A 19,666-nucleotide genomic window follows, 5' to 3' on the forward strand; every position below is an offset into this window, starting at 1 on the left:
ATCATCTTTTTGGCCTCCACTGGACTCTCTCCAGAAGATCCCTGCCTTTCTTGAACGGAGGAGCCCAGAACTGGATGCAGTACTCCAGATGTGGCCTCACCAGGGCAGAGTAGAGGGGGAGGAGAATCTCCCTCGACCTGCTGGCCACGCTCTTCTTAATGCACCCCATATGCATGAACAGAAATAATTACCTAGAACCTGTTACAAGTAGTCTCAAAAGGGTTAAGAAAATACCGTTGCTCCAGTGAACTTAAGACCCAGTTTTGTTTATCTAACTGTGTAGGCTGTTGATAAACTGATTTAAACTTTCTCACTTAATGTTGAGAAGAAAAGGTCTCTAAGTTCTGAATTGACATGTTAGGACTTCTACAGCTGACAAAAATATAAAGACTACTTGTTTGTTTGTAGTGGAATGAAGTTTGAGAGTAGGAGTAGCGGAGGGACATGCTGCGTTATTGTAACTAGAAAGGCAAAATGAGCTTTCTGCTGTGTGAAGAAGAAATATGCATATAGTCTCCTGAAATACTTCTGCATCTGAACTATGCTGTTGTCCAGGCTGGGGTCAACTTGCCTTCTCTCCTCCCCTCTCCTTTACCCTTCCACCTCATTAGAATGCAAATGGTTGATTTCTTTGCAAGCATATGTGGTGAACAGTATTTCTTTTTTTCCTCTAGGGACCAGTTACTCTCCACAAGAAAATTCACATAACCACAGTGCTCTTCATAGTTCAAATTCACATTCTTCTAATCCCAGCAATAATCCAAGCAAAACTTCTGATGCAGTGAGTATTTGTGATTGTACTACATCCCTGTGTCACCCCATTCATTCACACTATATTTTCATCATTTTGTTTAAAACACATGACATGTATGTTACCTGCTTCATTGAGTTTTCCAGCATCAGTATTTTGTAAACACTCTGTAAACCCAGGCTGCATTTGTTATATGTCATAAAACTGTTTTAATTGATAACCATAAGAGCTTTGAGGTACCTGTCTTGAATTTTAAAATACTAGATTATTTAAATGAAGTAGTTACAGAGAGAAATATTTTCCATGAACTTTGTTGGTAAAACTAGAGGAAGGTATGATCTTCCTTATTTAAGATGCATTACACATTGTGAATTTTAATCACTATTAGCTGAGTTCTAGTAGTTAAGGTGGTGCTTGTTAAAAGTTGCACTGAAAACAGAAGAGGTAAATTTGTGAAGTATAGAAAATTTTTGAAAATATAATATTTTTTTGAGGAAGAAAACTAACGTTATCAATATTGGTATTACTGTATACCACTAAACATACTATTAGATTTTGTTTTGGGGTTGATGGGAATAAAAAAGAGAACTGTTGCAGAATACAGCAGGAGCATAGTGGGCAGATCTTGAAACTTTCAAATTGAAATAGGCGTTTAGAGATGATGTACACAGGAAATGGTGATATGGATGCATATGAGGACAGCATGTAGTTTTAAAAATGGTGGAAGCTTTTAAATTTGTGTATTAAAACTCCCAAGTAGTCTTTTGTCCAACAATGTTTGTATTTTAAAGGCTTACGATTCTGCGGATGATTGGTCTGAACACATCAGCTCTTCAGGCAAAAAATACTACTACAACTGCCGAACGGAGGTTTCACAATGGGAAAAACCAAAAGAGTGGTTGGAAAGGTACGTGTGTGTGTCTGTTTTCATTGTATAAAGAACAAATATTCTTAAGCTCATTTAAGAGCAATTGAACTTATCTAATAGATTACTGCTATAAAAGCTTGTGCTCCAAGTCTGCTGTGTTCCTACCCTTACCATGACCTCTGGCACCTATTTTATCCCTTGATGATCCAGAGCAGGAGGGAGAAGTATTATTGGTTTGGGTTTTGGTGGGGTGGTTTGTTTTATTTGTTTTGTTCTTTGGGTGGTTTTCCTGGTGTCTTTTTTTTTTTTTTTTCTTCAGTGTTAGCGAGCTGAACTGGTATATTGTGAACTTAGACAAGCATTGGTGTAAGGAAGCAGTGGCTGGAGTTTGCCTGTCCTATCTGTAGCAGCAAGCTCTTAGAATAGTTTAATTAATCTCATGTAACTTCAACCATAGAAAGTGTTATATTATTAGATGATATAAGTTCTTTCTTAACTTGTGTTTTCTTTTCTTCAGAGAGCAAAGGCAAAAAGAAGCAAGCAAAATGTCAGTTAACAGTTTTCCAAAAGATAGGGATTACAGAAGAGAGGTGATGCAGGCGACAGCTGCCAGTGGGTTTGCCAGTGGAAGTATGTGGTTTTTTTTATAGTAATATATTATGGCCTTGTTTGCATTACTGTCTTCTTTTCCAAACTTAAAAAAAAAAAAAAAAAATCCTTTTCCATAGCTGTTTTTCTCACCTTTTTATATAAAAGGGCCAAAGAAGCACAGACAGCTCTCCCAAATGTTATTTCTTAAAATTACTTTGAGCTTTTACTAGTACAACACTTGCTTAATGCTTTTCATGGTACTCCTCCTTTTTTCAGATTTGACTGCCTAATTTAATTGTCTTTATAGATAGTAGTTGAAAGAACTTGCAGAGTTTATGATACAGTTGGGCTGTCATGATCCTTGAGACCTGTCAGTGTCCTATTCTGAGCTTAAAAACAGAGATGCAGAAGTCTCTTCTGAAACATTGATTTCACATCTGAAAATAATAAGCTAATTTAATAGATTATGATATCAGGGTTTTCAGAGGCTTGTGTACATTATTGAAAGCATATTTTTACCATGACAATGGTCTTAGCAAAGCCTTTCCCAGACTGTGAATTTCTGTTTCTTGGTATGTTTTTTCCTGATATCTAGCTTTAGTCTTTGTCAGATTTTTCTGGGAAATGGTTGCACTGTGAGATTCTTTCTGTATGCTGATGTAGTTTGGGTCAATTTGTAGGATAGTTTAAACCACCCTGAGGGTGGTTTAAAAGTAGAAGCCAAAGTCTTGATCTCGGCACCCCCCGCCCTTGCTTGGGACTTGACAAGGCAGAGATATGTAAAGGACTGTTTTTCTGTGTATGCTGAAACATACTGCATATGCCAAAACAGACTGTGCGTTGCGAAAAGGTATCAGAAATGCGTATTGCAGTAACTGTTTGTTTTGTAACAGGTGAAAATCTAGGAATCAATAAAAAGAATTACTCTGTTTGGTATGTTCCCTGTGTAGCATATTTTAAAGTCTATGATCATGTGACAAATGCAGATTAGTCACTCATTTAATGTATTGTCATGTTGAATTAATTCAATTGAAAGTAAATTCTTTGTAGTAGTACTCAAGTGACTTGAAGTGGAATTCTTTGAAGGCTAGAATTTGAAACTGTTAAATTATACTCTGTTCATGATTTTCAGTGAACAAAAAAGTGGCATGAATTATCTCTTCACGCTAAATATAAGATGGAAATAATAGATTTTGATTTAGATTTTTTTAGGATACTTCAAAAGTTAACTTGACTGTAACACTTGTTATAAAGCAGCCTTTCATCAGAACACAGTGCTTAACTGGAACTCTAAATCAAGCAAAGGTCAGAGAAAATGCATTTTATCAGTGAGTAAAATGAAATTTTGCCGTTTTTGATGCTGATCTACTGGAGGCTTTTTTTGATCATAAGTTCAATCAGCTCTGGTTGTTGATGTGCAGCTGTATTAATCAAAGTCACTGCAATCTTAGACAAGTTTCTAATTTGATCTTTTTTTCTTATTGCAACGTTACTTTGGGAATCCTGAAAAAAGTGGAAGAGAAGCATTCCAGTGACGCCAGTAGTATGCTCCCACAGAATATTTTATCTCAAACAAGCAGGCACAATGACAGAGACTACAGACTGCCAAGAGCAGAGACTCACAGTAGTTCTACTCCAGTACAGCATCCCATCAAACCAGTGGTTCATCCAACTGCTACCCCAAGCACTGTTCCTCCTAGTCCATTTTCTCTACAATCTGATCACCAGCCAAAGAAATCCTTTGATGCTAATGGAGCATCCACTTTATCAAAACTGCCTACATCCACATCTTCCATCCCTGCACAGAAAACAGAGAGAAAAGGTATGTCTAATGAAATTCCTTCTAGTATTTAAAATGATGCATTGCGTTTGTGTTGCTTGTTCAAAGTATGTTAGTTCCAGAATTTAAAGGTGTTTTTTCTGGTGATTGTGTGTGCTTAGAACCTGATTACTGTTTTGATGTGTTTATCTCCCCTTAAACCACTTTTGGTATATTTTACACAACTTCAAATTGACACTGCAGTGTTTGCTATTCACTGTCTTATTCTGCAAATTATAATTTCAAATTATAATTTGAAAGGCGTATTTTAGTAGGACATATTTTATTTTTTGTCCTCCCTCATGTCGTTTGGATCTTTGCCATTATTGAGGTTTTAACATAGATTTAGTTACACCATCTGAGAGTCATTTTGGACCATTATATTTTACGTACTGCTGTTATAGTTTGAAATGCCAGTGTCAAACTTTTCAGTAAACACAAGTGCAATTCTTACAGAAAGCAACAGAGTTTTCTACATGTCTGTAACAGCTATTCTTCTGTTTTGATCTGTCTTGTGATATACTGGATCTTCAGTTCTAAAGCTGCTGAAAGTTTGTATTTCTGTATAATATGTAACAGAGACATTTAGAGTCATCAAGCGATGATCGACTTTACTGTGTGTTGTTTGTGACCTTTCAAAAGTCTATATTTAGTTGGATTTACTTCGTTATTAGGGAAGAAGAGCTCAAGACGATTGTGAAAATGGAGATGTGTGTAATTAGTGGTAGTGTGGTACTTTAGTATAGTCCAGTTCTTAGTAACATAGTATAAGAAAATTCTATTTGAGGGGCTATGGGAGGGGGAAGAGTAATTTTTTATATAAATGTCTGGTTTTAATTTAAAATATTGACAAATACTGCAATGTAAGAAAATTGTGCATGTAAAGAAAGTTTGTATGTTTCTCTTGGCACTTTGAGCGATGTTCACTCAACCTGATATGTGAATATTGACTATAAACTACAGAGGAACAGAAGATTTTCAGCAAGCCTTTTTCTGCTCTACACAGTAAAGCAAGAAGGTGTCCTAATTCATGCGTGGTTCTTGTACTGAATGCCACAGTTACCTGCTTCAGTTCAGCTTCTATGGTTTGATTGCTGTTTGCACTTTTAAACACGACAGTGCAAAACTTCCCTGTCAGTTGTTCTCTCCTTTAGTGTATCCTCTCTATTTTCACTAGTATCTTTAAAATATACTTAAAGAAAACCCTTATTATTACTCAGTTCTGGCATGTACTTCATTCCTGTTTGGTGTGTGATTGGACTTCAAACTAGGTATATTCTTTCACTGCTTTACTGCATACTGTTATGAGTTGCTTCCACTTAAATTGATCAATGGAATCTTAACTGCAAATGAAGGAATTTCCCGTTGTGACAGCTGCTACAAATGTATGATATTTCTTACATTTGTTTGAGAACATAGAATTGGGTATAAACAGTGAAAATGATCACACAGGGCGGGCTTGAGGCTATAAATCTTATTTTAGAATCTGTGTTACCAGGGATGGTTCCATATTAAGTAATCACTTAATTTCTGTATTCCTTTTTTTTTTATTATTTTATTTTAAAGTTTATATGGGTTAAATGAATAGATTCTCTGCAGTACTCTTGCCTTCTTGATGTATGTGTTTCATGGCACTTCATTGTGAGCAAATATAATACTTCCTAAGCTTCAGACAGTGGATTACAGAAAGTTAGAAAGTAGTTGAAGAATTAGAATAGATGAATGTTAGACTTGAAATACTTACAACAGACAATGGGAGTTTTCACATGTTGCTTGAATACCTCTATTCTTACAAAAACAGAAAAATTCAGTGCAGCTTATATTATGATAAGAGGTCAAAGAGTATTTTCAATAGTCTTACCTTTTTTTTTTGTGAATGTTAGCATTTTTCTAATAAGGAATTTGACCAGTATAATTTCTGTAGCATTTTATGTATTTATATTTAAAAGAAGGAAGGAAGAAGTGCTTTACATTGGGGTGTTTTTGGATAGTTTGTTCCTGTTACTCATTTTCCCCAGAGGTGCCTGTGAACCTGTAGTACTATAGGTATGCAGTATCTAAAAGTATTTGTTTGTAGCTGTTACAGAAAATTAAAAAAAAAAAAAAATTGTTCTAAGACACTGAGTTCAAACAATCTTCTAAACGTATCTTTGTAAAACTGGAAAATAGTTTGAAGGATTTATTTTTACACTAGTAAAGCAACCAGCCTGTGATCTTTTTCTGTTTGCTAGATGTGCCATCCCTCTCTCTTTATAAAAAGAGATAAAGATGTATTTTTTTGCTTATAAAAATAGCTTGGTCCAAATGACTGACTAGTTTGTGCAGGACTCCTTGCCTGGATGAGTTCTTGCTTCTTCTCAGTGTGCTGCTGGCAGCCTTATGCTGGCATACGTGTTCTGCTGTGTTAATAGTTCTGTTCTTAGTTTGTATTTTTAAATGCAGTAATAGTTGTGAAAAACAAAACAACAAAAAACCACAAAAACCAACAACAACACTTTTTTCAGCTCAATCTCTTTTACTGCAGGGGTATGTTGTAGTCCCACAAGGAGATTGAATAAAATCCCTGGCTGAACTATAGCTCAGCTGTTAGGAGTAGTCCTCTGCCCTCAATGACTGGCAGTAGTGGAGAGTTCCTGGGGAACTATTTGACCTCTACCCTTTGGTTTGAATGTTCCAGTCAGAATCTGCTGCTTCTGTTTGTGCTCACTGTGAGTGCTTTATGCAGGTAAAGTGTGGGGTTGCTTTTCCTACTTTTTGGCTGCTTTATCTATAGGGAACTTTGCATTTTCCTATTTCTAATTCAGTTACTGAATGAAATGTTGTATTGTCTCTATCTTAACAGTGTGTCTGTCTGTAGGATACTTCTCACACCTTTCCTTCGAGGCCCATCAGGCAGCACTTGTGTTTCTAGTGCAGCAATACTCTGAACTTTTTGCTGACAAAACTCAGGAAGCTGGCCAGTGCAGTGCTGGGTGGGTTGTGATCCTGGGGCTGACAGATTAAAGTAGTTGGTCAGTGACAGCTGAGCTTCTTCCTCATCCTTTTCTCATCCTGTGGTTTTCTTACTTGTAACACTTGCTAGTCTTTAGCAGTCAGTTATTAACATTGCTTCGGGTATCGTTACATCCTTGCCCGAGTTTTGCAGTTTTAAGTATATTACTCAATTCATATAGTGGTTAGAAAAAATTACACGAGTGAGACTGTTAGAGGTTTCTTTCAGTACTTTATACTTGTTTGCTGAGCATTGCTATTGCATTTATTTTGGCAGCAGAGATAAAATAAGAACATTCAGTTTTAAGACTGGAGTAATACAAATGAGAAAAATGCAGAATTTTTTGTGTTTTAGATAGTTTGAACATATTTGAGAACCCAGTTACTGTTGTTGCCATAGTTTCATTTGGCCAAATGTGTTTACAAAATTCATTGCTTTTAAATATTTATATATTTTGATGTGGCTTAAGGTCCTTAGTAAGTCAGAACTGAACTGTGTAAAAAAGGCAAATGTGACTGTCACTGCTCAGAGAACTTAGTTAGTGGACTATACACTTAAGGTACTTCTGTGCAGATGAATGTGTTACAATTCTTAATCATCAGCAGTAAATGAAGCAGCTCAGTTAGCAGTTCTAGGTGGTAGTTGTTTAATCAGTATAGCAGAGGTGAGGTTTATGGGGCAATAAGCATTGAATTGCTTAAAATTTTGTAATACAATTTTCCTCCCGCACAGAGCACACTGGGAAGGCATACGTGGATGACTGTTGCTAGCAGAGCAAAGATACAGCTCAGGCTCACAATAGAGTTATTGGGTAAAATATTGTAGTGTTGAATCTGAAGGACTTTGAATGTGCTGTTTTTTTTTTTTTTTTAATGGCATAAAAAAATTACAGTATCACATGGATAATTTGGGAATTATCCAGTGAACAGTAATGGATAATTTCTGTGTCATTAAAAAAATTTTTTTTTAGATAAATCAGATGTCTGTATATGCAGTAGAATAAGAGCAAGCTATATATATGCATATGTATACATATATTTATGTATCAGTATTTTAAAGCTACTTGTTGTATAGGGAGTACTAGTAAGTTAGTCGTCAGGAGGACTGTGAGGAAGTTATTGCACAAAAAAATGCATTTCCTCTTTTTGTTTATTTTTTCCCCACTCACTTCTCTGTCACACTGACGTGCCTGCGTAACTCGGTACACCCTGAGCGAGAAGGGGGAGAGCAAGTACTAGGAACAAGAATTCCAGCAGATCGAAGGGGGTGACTGAGGTACAACAGGGATGCAGGAGTGCTGGTGTCAAGAGCACTTGAAACAGAGTAGCTGGACAGTCAAAACACTTAGTTTTTCACCCACCCTGCGTTAAACCTGGTCTGAATAACTCCATTTTCACTGTAACATACTAGGCTGAGAATTGCCTTTCAGAATGAGAGTCACTGGTGGATCACCTGTTTGCTTAGGAGCAAAGGTTCTTGTTTTGAGGGGCAGGGATTGGTAACAGGATTCAGCAGCATTTTAATATACAGCCTGAAACTGAGAAGCAAAGTGTGTGCCTTCTTGTACCTAGGTTATTATTGAAGAACGTTGTGGCGCAACTGCTGAAAATGATCTGTGTTGTTTTTTCTGAAAGAATTACTTGTCCTTATTATTAAAAAACTCACACTGCTTGCAAATATGCAGTCTAATATTTCCATTCTGACTTGACGTGATGTTTCTAGGGCTAGCAATACCCTCCAGCTTACTTCAGTTCAGATACCCCTTTGTGAAACGGGCACCTTTGTCATACAGGTTCTTGTCATAGAGAATACTGCCTGATGACTCAGACTTCTTCTTGTCCAAAAGATGTGATCACAAGTTAGACTCCCTCCAGCAGAGCAGGTTATGAATAGAAAGCTCTTTCCTAATCACTGTGGTCTTCAAAAATTATTTTCATTATAAAAAGGTTTTTTCCTGCTCTATTTTAATGTAAAAATCAATTAATAGTTCTTCACACTAAGTTATTCTCCACATCTAGTTAAGTTTGGGGGTTTTTTGCCATCTGGTTACTTTTTTCCTCCTTTTTTTTTTTTTTTTTTTCCTATGGCTTTATTTCTTGCTTATTTTTTTCCATATGATTAAAGTTAACAGTCTAGAAACTTGTTCAGTTGTAGGCTGTAGCTAATTAGCTTGTTTACATGATTGTCAGAAAGCGTACTGTACTTTCATATTGTAGTTCTATATGTAGGCTGTAGCTAATTAGCTTGTTTACATGATTGTCAGAAAGCGTACTGTACTTTCATATTGTCACAAAGAAGTGAATGGATTTTTTTTTTTTTAGAAGTTCTCTTAAAAGCTCCAGAAGTTGAAACTTTATTGTGCTTAGCTTACCATGGGAAAAATGGTGCAAAGTAATATATTTTAAATGACAAAAAAATAATCCAATGTTTTATTTATTCAGAGGAGGAGCTAAAATGTAAATTTTAATTAACAAAGTTTTCAACAGTTCAAAATATTGCAGCAGGCTATGGTCTGCTGTTGTTTTTTTGTTTCTTTTTTTAATTTAAAAAGTTTTCCTTAGGACTTTCATGGTAATAGCTGAAATTCTGTGTGAGGTTGGAGTAATTTGGGTAACATTTGTATGGAAATGGTTGTTGACAATGAAGAGGCTGCAGAGTTGCCCTGTCCAATAGCATGCAACTTCATAGTCCCAAGTCTTTTGCAGGCCTTGCAGAGTTGATCATCTTTCCTTTAAGAATATTTTTTGTATAAGAGACAGACCAAATTTGCATTTTCTGTTTATAAAACCTTAGTTGTTGGTTCAAAATTAGTCTGATGTATTAATTGTTCAAATTAGGTTTATGAATGACTGCTGTGTAATCAAAAGCCTTATTTTGCAATAATACTCTAGTTACCTTGTTAATGAATGTGAAATTATGTTGACATAGGTGTAGAGACCAGTGTATCAGAGTTGTAAAACTGAAGGATTTAAATTTGTGAAGATTTTTAACTTTTCTCAGCATGCTGTGTTCATTTTGACTTTTTCATGACAATTGAGACTTCAAATGCATTTAAGAATTACAGCCTCTTACAATGATAAGCATTTAAAAAAAAATCCTAGTAAATGTTTTAGAAACTTGGAAATAGCGTTTAAATGTTGAAAAGTAAACTGTGTGGCAAAATAGACAATGAAACAGTCTCTCAAAGCAGATCAGAAAAGGGGAATTAGGGAGGAAAAGGAGGGAGTGAGAGGTTTCTGTTTCTGTTTGTGTAAAAAGCAGGGGAAATGCCCATACCGCAGGGAGTGATATCTGAGGATTTTTGTGAAACCAACATTTCGTCTTTAGGCGTTTTGACTTGTTGTGCTAACTTTGAAGGCAAAACTTACAACTTCTGTATAGTGTAAATTGAACCAGTTTAAAACCTTTGTGAGTATGTTAAACAAAAATGGATGTGTAAATATTTAGAGACTTTGTTTTATTGGCGATATTTCTTGGATTTATTTCTGTGAAATCACGTATCCAGTCTGGAACCCATGGAGTAAGATAGGCCGGTTTGAATCAGGTAATGAAAGTTGTGATTACACAGAGCTAGTCTGTATTTTTGAGCGTGTTTGTTTTCATCACAAAGGATTTTCCCTTTCTAGAGAAGAAAATAGCCATTCAAGCTACTTAATACAAATGAGAAATACTTGTATTTCCACAAATATTTTTTTATAATTCTTTTTGGAAGAAACAATTTTACACTCTTTATTTCACTGTGAATAACTTAAATTACTTAATTTGTGAAGTACAGCGATGTTCTGAGCATTCATTGCACTCTGTATCCTCTATGATGTTCAATAACACAGAGTCAGGATCCAATGTAGCGTAGACAGTAATTGTCAGAGATGTATTCTTTCATAACAGTTGAATTGTTGGTTTTGTGATGTTAACCATCTCGAAAGATCCCAGTGTTGGCGTTAGACACAATCGTTTTTTTACCTCACTTTCTCTAGGTGCTTAATCTGGGTGATTGTACAAAATCTTTCACAGGTATATTTTAACACATACTTAAACCACCTGCAATAATACAGCTACAGAATAGTGTCTTCATATTGCCTGAAGGAATTAACTGGACTGCATTGTTTTAATGTAATTAAGTTTGCATTTTTATGGCAGAGAAGCTCACCCAGTCTAAAGTACTTTTACAGACCTCTTGGGATTCAGTGGTTTTGTATGACAGATTTGGATTCCTTTTGTTCAAGAAATTAGTAAATACCCAGAACTGGTCTTCACTGCATTGTTAGCTTGAGTTTGCCTTTGATTTAGTTTATTTTGTGTTCAAAAATGCAGCATGGGTGAAAAATACTTCCAGCTGTTTGGTATGGTGGTGTGGTTTAAAGCTCAGGTATTGCTTATGCGAATTAATAATATAGTAGTGAGTTGCTTCTTTGCTTAAAATAACTCAATTCAATTGTGAACAGAAGCCTAACTACATTAAATATGTTTTGAAATTAGTGCTGGTAGTTGCTTCATTTTAGTTTTTTGTTTTGTTTGTTTGTTTTTGAATTAGGGTGTTTGGGGGTTTTTTTGTAAGCTTCTCAAAACAGTAGAGTAGGAGGCTTGTACATACAGGTACTAACATGCCCCCTTGTGATGAATTCCCTTGCTTTTGTCTGCTGGTGTCTCTCATCCTTATGTGGACTATTAGAGATCCAAGTTCAGTTTGAACTTTACATGTTTTTGTTTAGTATGGTAAGATTCTTGTTTGCTTGATGTGTCTTGACTTGCAGTTGTCTTAATAAGTTTGCTTTGAAAAAATAATGTAAGATTTTGTATGTAATACTTAGATTACAGAGACTTTTACCAATAACTTGCTGTTTTAAGGGAGTGGAGTGGAGAGGGGGCCGATTCCTAATCTACTGTCCTAGTCACTTGGTACTGAAAACTATGTAACAGTTTTGGAACTGCTTTTTTTTTTCCCCTCTTCAGTCTTTGTAACACTTCTTGTCCCTTTGTAAGTTCTCCTTATGAAAGCTCCTGTAAGGCCACCTCTTTTTTAGAAGTTTGCCTGAAACATCAAAATATGTCTAGATTCTTCATCATTTTTTTCTAGTTTAGATTTCTCAGCTACTTGACAGGAAAAGTTTTGGGTTTTGGTTGGTTGGTTTGTTTTTTAGTGTTTGTGAACTTCTGCTGTAACTGCATGGAAGCAGACGTCCCCTTTCTTTTCACTGAGATTTCTGATTTGCCTTATGCATTGATACTCACTTCAGTAATTTTTTTTTTTTTTGAGGGGGGTGTTCTTCTAGAAATTAGTCTCAGAAGTTGCAATTAAGGCTGTCAGAAAACAAAAGCTTTTAGATATTTTGTAACATTTTATTCTTACGTAATAAAATAAAACAAGACCTTTTCATTTTTCTTCTTTGCTAAACACACCTTCGGAGTAAAAAGTTTCTCAGGCAGGTATTTTAGCTTTCTTTTGGATCTTTGCCTGAAATGTGGAGTAACCAGGTTGACATTCTCTGCCCTGTTTGAGATGAGTTTAAAATCCAGGTCTTCACTGTTATGGGCCAGCATCTTGGGTGAGATCTTGTGTCCCATATCCATCTTTCCACTCTTGGTCCAGCCTCTTTGGTGCTATAGAGGCATTAGTCTTGACTCAGTTTGGGGACAGAGGTCTCTGATGGGTTTAATGGGGATGAGAGAAGGGGAAGGTAAAATTGATATGTAGTGGTCCAGGCTTTTTAAAGGAAGGATATTTGAGGTGGCTAATAGTACACCTGTAGTAAGTGGAAATACTTTCATTGGAGGAATTTCTCAGAGAGCTGGAATGGGGGAGAAGCGTCCATGTTAACTGGAAGTCAAGTTTAAAATTAATTCAGTAACTCACATGAATGAGAACAAATGGCCATATAGTATAATTGAATTTAAGTACTAAGTATTTCTGTGGGTAGTAAGTGTCGATATTTGTTAAAATGAGATTAATAAAATAAAGGATATAGGTCTTGATGCTTCAGGAGAAGCTGACAAGTTTAAAATTAATTATGAGAAGATATATTTTTAGATGTTTTTCCACTCTGCTGTGGGGATGTTAACAGCTCTTGGTTTACACTCCTAGTACAGCTCATTATCTGTGAATCCTAAGCAGTGTAGCTCAATTGTGTATGACAGACTTAGTCTTTATTTTGTAGCATCTTGTAGTCTGATCTCTGAGTAAATGGAGCGTGGCTTACACCTTCCACTCAAATTTAAGATACTAGTTTTTCTGTAAAGTCCATGGACTATTAAGGTTTTTGTTCATAGTATATTCTACAAAGAAAGATTGCAATAATGAGTAAAAACATAGCATATGAGTATATGCACAGTAAAATAAAAAAACACTAAGGAATTTTTGGCCCATGTTTGTCCTAAAAATTAGGGGGGAAAAAAGTCCCATTTGTATTAGTGGCGGCTTTCAATCCAGTATCTTGAAGTGGAAAATTTTTTTGCCTATCTGTGTTCCTAATAAATATTAGATTCAATAGCATGAATTACACTAGTTATCAATTATCTTCACATTTATTTTTTTTCTTACAATGATTATTAAGCATTTGATCTTCTGAATTTAATGTGAATATTGTACTAGTGAGAAGTTGTCAGGTTATATTGGGGAAAAAATGAAAATTACTGTCTGTCTCCTGTTCAGAGTCTGCATCTGTGGACAAGTCTGTGTCCCATTCTTGCACAACTCCTTCTACATCTTCTGCTTCTGGACTGAATCCAACTTCTGCGCCTGCTTCATCTGCTCCTACAGTTCCTGTCTCACCTGTCCCACAATCACCAATTCCTCCATTACTTCAGGACCCAAATCTCCTTCGACAGCTGCTGCCTGCTCTGCAAGCCACCTTGCAGCTTAATAATTCTAGCGTAGATATATCCAAAATCAATGAAGGTAAGGATTCTTTAAAGTTAAGGTAACCTCTTACTTACACACATTGGATATACTATACTAAATGCAAACCTTGCTATAAAAAAAGTGAATAAATGAATCCCTAGATAAAGTGCAGATTGTTTTTTGGTTTGTTTTGCTTTTCTGTTAAACCTTTTTAAATTAGCCAAGTAGCGTTTAAAGTTGTTAAGCTAATAAGTGCTGATGTATGTGAGCAGTCTTAATTGAGACTGATTACTTAATCGCTGTATCAGCATTCATCTGTTGCACAAAATTGAGTTAGAGCTTTTTGTTCTTTTGTTTTGTGCAGTGTTCTTTGTTTTCTGTAGTGTGTTCTGCTATTATAATATGTGTTTGCAAATACTGAAACTTCTAGGGATTCTTAAATCTTGTTGTCTGTCAACTTTTTATTCTTTAGCAGAATATGTTAGCCTCTCTGAATAAAGATAACTTTTTGCTATCTTTATTATTTTGCTAGCAAGTTAAATTTTGTGCATGTAATCAGTGTATCCCTTAAATTTTTGTCACATTGGCCTGCTTCATTAGAAGAAATTAGAACTAGCCATAGTGCCTTTCACTGCAAGAACAGGTAGTGTTGATGCATTTTGAATCTAGTTTTATATAATGTGGTGTCTGCAAGTGGCAAGTTACTGCTGAAGAAATTAGCGTAGGATTTTTTTATTTGCTTGTTTGAACTTCTTGTGCAGTGATCACTGATTTAAATAGGAAGCAAAACATGAACATGTAGTGCTTAGAGTTAGTTATCTTTGACTTTTTAAAAGTGCAAATCATGAAAGTCAAAATACTAAAATTTTACATAAAATTTTACTATTATGTAAGTTACGATTATTTATAAGGAAAAGCTGTCAATTTACTTCTTTTTAATCAGCAAATATTATGGCTTCATTCATTACTAATAGGTGAGTAGATTATTGTTTTTTCCTGTTCAGGGAGAAACTTTTAAAACTGTAGTGCACTAGGTTGGACTAAAAAAGTAGGAGTATCATGGTTGGTTGTGTTAAAAATTAAAGGTCCAATCAAAACTCCAATTGTATGTTATTAGAAAGCTGCCAATTTAAGTTCCTAGTCATTTTCTCTTGCCATATCTGAGCAGCAGCTGTGTCTGTCTTGGAACAAGAGTGTTTAGTATTGTTCTGATGGTGTGAGGGCCTGGCTGGCAGGTCCATGCAGGCAGGGTGATGCCAGCTGGTGCAGCAGGACTGCCCTTACTGTGCACACGATGCAGAGTTATTCTGTGGTTGTGCTGGTGAGTCAGTTATTTCAGACTTGTGCATGGATAGCGTATGCTCAGGAAATGTCCCACAGAGCCTGTAGACCTTTTTGAAAAGATGAGTTCAGAGGCTGGGTCTCATCGGCTTATACTGTAAGATGTACTACTTCCTGTGTAGCACAGTTTTAAAGCAGTTGGTTGAAAATTACTAATTTTTTACTGGAGGAGTGGGGGACGGGACAGCGGAACCCAGAAAAAATCTGATTTAAAAAAAAAAAAAAAAAAAAGAAACACTGAGTGTCTGGATTTTTAACTTGAAAGATCTTTTCTTTTTCCTTGAGCAGGAAGTCTTCCCACCCTGCCCCATCCATCTCTTTTAGTGAGTTGAAGCAATACTGATTTTTTTGTTTGTTTGTTTAAAAATAAAAAACCCAAAATAAAAAAACAACCCACACATTTTGCTTACTACAATAACAAATTGAACAAAATGTTCTCTGTGTTTACAAGAATTATTATTGATCCATAAGATCAAGCTGAAGAGTTAAAGTTATTTTCTAAAATAATTGTTTTAGTATATGTCTCAAAGAGAAAGCTACTAAATAAAGGACTTGGTTAGACCTGCCACACATTCATGAATTGAATTCAAGTAACTGAAAAATAGTTCAGGGGGCTCTTTGGTCTATTGTGGGATATAGGAACAAAATCAGAAAGAAAATGCGGCTTAAATGTATTTAGCCAGTTTGAAGAGTTTAAAGTGTTGTTCTGGAATTGTCAGTAAAACTACATTTTTGTTTTTAGTTCTAACAGCAGCTGTGACGCAAGCCTCTCTGCAGTCTATACTCCATAAAATTCTTACTGCTGGACCATCTGCTTTCAATATCACTTCCCTAATTTCTCAAGCTGCACAACTGTCTACGCAAGGTATTCAGAGTCTTCTTTTCACTTACCTAAAGCTGTCAACGTTGCATTTTATAAAGAATGATACAATTGAAACTCGTAGAAGCTATCTCTTGTTGTACCTTTGGTCATCTGGTATAGAGGATGTCAAATGACTTATTTTTTCCAGAGATAGGATAAGAAATTGTTACTTGGCGAGCAGGAAGCTGGCACGCAACTAAGTAAATGTGTCACCTCTGTCTCACCTTTTGGTATTTTCTTTGCATGTTAACTAACTCTGTATGAGTAATGTGAAACATGTACGAGACCCTCTCAATTTATTCTGAACCTTAATTAGACATTATTTGAGTTCAATATAAAACACTACCCCTCCTTGGTTGAATACCCTTCTTGTAATTCTTTGCAACTGTGTCTCTTGGGGGAGGCCTTAGAATAAACTCTCTTTTAAGAATTTATCTGATGGTTTTTTTGGAAGTCTTCTGTAAATAGTATTTTTCAGCTTCCAGGCAAGATATTCCTTCAGATATCTTCACTACATTGTGATTTGTAACTTAATAAAGCTAGAAACTTAAAATAAAGCAATAAATGCAATAACTCATGTTATTGAGTAGGTAAGCAGTATTATGCCAATACTAATGTTTAACCAGTAATTAAAACATGGGCAGGGCTCTGTTGGTAGGTGCCTAGAATGGGTGAATAGGTTTCTAGATAAACTGTTCATGCATTCTTTCAGTAGAGTTGAGCACTCTAAAATAGGAATCACAAGTGAAATTCATTTATTCTCTCCAAGTGTAAAAAGCACTGTATGATAGCTTCTTCTCTTTCTCCCTCCCTTTAAGTTTTAGAAGTGGAGGGTTTGCAAAACATACAGTTCTTTAGTTAGGATTGTTGTTGAACATTTGATTGTTCCAGTTGTTCACCTCCCCAGCTGTCTCAGGTTGAATATGTTTGCATATTATCTAATACAGCATGCTGCAAAGTATCAAAATAAAATCTAATTCACATTTAAGATAGGATATGGTTTTATTACCAAAAAACTCCCCCAAAACCAAACTTTTTTTTCTTTACAGCTCAGCCATCTAACCAGTCTCCAATGTCTTTAACATCTGATGCCTCATCGCCAAGATCATATGTATCTCCAAGAATAAGCACGCCTCAGACTAACACTGTTCCACTTAAACCTTTGATGACTACGCCACCGGTATCATCACAGCAGAAGGTAAACTCCTCTTGATTTATGCCATATTATAGCAAGAAACCACTACAGGTAATATTAAACGTTGCTGCTATCTGTCTGTGTGCTAGCAGTTCTATATAGGATGATAAAATATGTATGTTATCTTTCTCAATAGAAACAAAAACAACTGGAAGCAACTACTTGGCTGCATTTTTGCAGTACAACTCTAGCATAGGATTCTAGTACACTTTTATGTTCTTGAAGGAAATCTTGTGCTTGCTTCAGACGATGTCTGGAGATATTACCAAGAGATCAGTATTTTAGCATATTTAAATGGAAGCAAAACCTTACTCCAAAGGCAACAGCTGATACAGTTCTCTAGACTTCAGTGAATAAAATATTGTTAGAATCTGAGATAAATTCTTAGTGAAGTTGACTTGATGTAGTCTCAAATTTGATTTAGAGATGTTCTAGGTGTTTACAAGGTCAACAACATGATATCCTTTTCTGTCCCCACCCCCTCACCCCTATTCATTCAGAATTCCTTAATTGGATCAGTGACTAGGAAACATTAATTGAAATTAACAAATAAGGTCCTAAGATTCTTCCTAAGGATGAAATAGAAAACGTAAAGTTGTCATTTTTTACTTTTTTTTTGTGTGTGTGTGTGTTCCCTCTAGTGGGTCACTCTTCAGAAGAGAAATGTCTTTTTGCAGAATCTGAGCTCAGTGTTCCATATCCTACAAGTCACAATATTGAGGAATAAATATAGTTGAAGCTGATACTATTTATTTATTTATAGAATTTCTCTGCCCAGCAGATCAGAGCCTCTGTTTTGCTGTGTACACATGGGGAAAGTAGATGTAATTAGAGGCACTCAAGATAAACTTCCCCTTTTCTTAAGGGTTTTTCTTTTTCCTAGTTTAAAGATTTGTGATTCCTATTAAAGAGCAACAGTGGGAAGAAGTGCTTGGTTAAAGGACCTCTTATGAAGGAGGATTTTGTTACTAAAGGCACAGCTATTGATTTGCACCCTCTAGTGGAAAGTAACCTTTTCCATTCAAGATAGTTTTGTAGTGGTGGGTAGAGCTGCAAAGCGTAACACTCTTATGCCTTCTAGGCAAGTTGAGAAAACCAAAAATTTAGCAGTTTACAGTGTTGTTTTGGCTGTGTGAAATGGAAGTCTGTCGAGGAGGGTTTGGACCTCTCCAAGAGGTTTGCTGTTGTCATGCAATGGGAAGTTGTCCTGGCTCTTCATTGTACAGATCTTTCTTTTAAGATTGAGACCCTCAGGTTTTAACCCAGTCTTACCCGTGTGTTGCTCAGTGTATGTAGTATCTTACCAGCGTAAGAAGCTTGACTCTAGACTTTGGGATGAGATCTGTTTGCCAAACAGATAATAAGAAAAAAAATTAACTCTGTCCTAGCAAAACCAGGACAGGTATTTATCATCCTGCTAGAGATGTGCAGGCAAACTTGAAGCTGCTGCCTTGCACCCATTATAAAGGCCAGCAGTGTACCTATGAGTAGGTGGTGTAACATAAACTATGCCTTAAGAGAAAGTGAAGGTGAGCCAAGTGTTATAAGTAGGGACAATCATTCTTGGTAGACCTGCTGTATAATTGAATATGCTTTTGGACACAGGAGCCTTCCCTCAGGTTTTTGGTCGAAGCAGTAAACTTGAAGGTGAAATGCAGGTTTGAGAAGAGTTGATCCGAGTTCAGTATAAGTTGTAACTGCAGCAAGGCTACCACTCCTCAAAAAATAACAAAACAGGTGTTGGTTATTTTATGCTTTGTCTGATGTGAGAATCTCCACTGATATGCAGGGCTCACCGATTGCCTGTGGTTAGTGACTTGGCATGCAGGGTTTTGCCTCTGGTATTTTCAAAGTAGGGTGTTGTGTGTTTTATTGATAAATATATAGAAATCCTTCTGAAAGTGGTAATGTCTCGATTTTGATGAACACACTGTGATGCATTTTGAAATTACTATATTTTAATCCATCTTTCCTTAAGACTTCACCACAGTGAGGTGAGAGCGCACATCTGGTTTATTTTTGAAGCACATATAGTGTGGTTGCAGTCAAAGTGTTAAGTAAATTTCCGAGTTACTCATTCTAAGCTATAATGTCTTTGCTTCAGAATGTCACTAATCCTGGTGGACTGTTGTGTTTTATTGCACATATCAGCAAGTTTTCACTGCCATCCCTCTGTGAGGAAGTTATAACTCTTATTAGACTAGGGTATCATAACCTTAAAAGCTTTCTGTTTTCTAGGTACCTCAAGTAGCTTCACAGATCAGTTAAACAGAATTAGTAGTAACACTTGACAGCAGGAACTTTTATTGGTTTTTGTGTTCCTCAAATCTAGTGTTAACAACAGAGCTGTTGAAATATCAACAACAGGAATCGTGTGTTAGTGCCAGAAGTAACAAATTCTGGTTCAGC

At 36.0% G+C, this 19,666-nt stretch overlaps 1 protein-coding gene across 2 annotated transcripts in view; it reads left to right on the top strand.

Moving 5' to 3' along the window:
- The window catches only part of WAC (WW domain containing adaptor with coiled-coil), a 60,866-nt gene that overhangs the window by 22,538 nt on the left and 18,662 nt on the right, over positions 1-19,666 (top strand). The window contains exons 2-8 of one of the 2 annotated variants that reach the window (XM_010168803.1): positions 675-781; positions 1,543-1,658; positions 2,137-2,249; positions 3,724-4,032; positions 13,671-13,916; positions 15,943-16,065; positions 17,112-17,260. In XM_010168803.1, the coding sequence (XP_010167105.1) occupies positions 675-781; positions 1,543-1,658; positions 2,137-2,249; positions 3,724-4,032; positions 13,671-13,916; positions 15,943-16,065; positions 17,112-17,260 (1,163 nt within the window). The remainder of the gene's footprint in view (positions 1-674; positions 782-1,542; positions 1,659-2,136; positions 2,250-3,723; positions 4,033-13,670; positions 13,917-15,942; positions 16,066-17,111; positions 17,261-19,666) is intronic. The other variant, XM_010168878.1, reaches the window with a different exon arrangement.

The sequence above is a fragment of the Antrostomus carolinensis genome, unplaced genomic scaffold (assembly GCF_000700745.2).
Source record: "Antrostomus carolinensis isolate BGI_N321 unplaced genomic scaffold, ASM70074v2 scaffold7930, whole genome shotgun sequence".
Classification (NCBI taxonomy): Eukaryota; Metazoa; Chordata; class Aves; order Caprimulgiformes; family Caprimulgidae; genus Antrostomus; species Antrostomus carolinensis.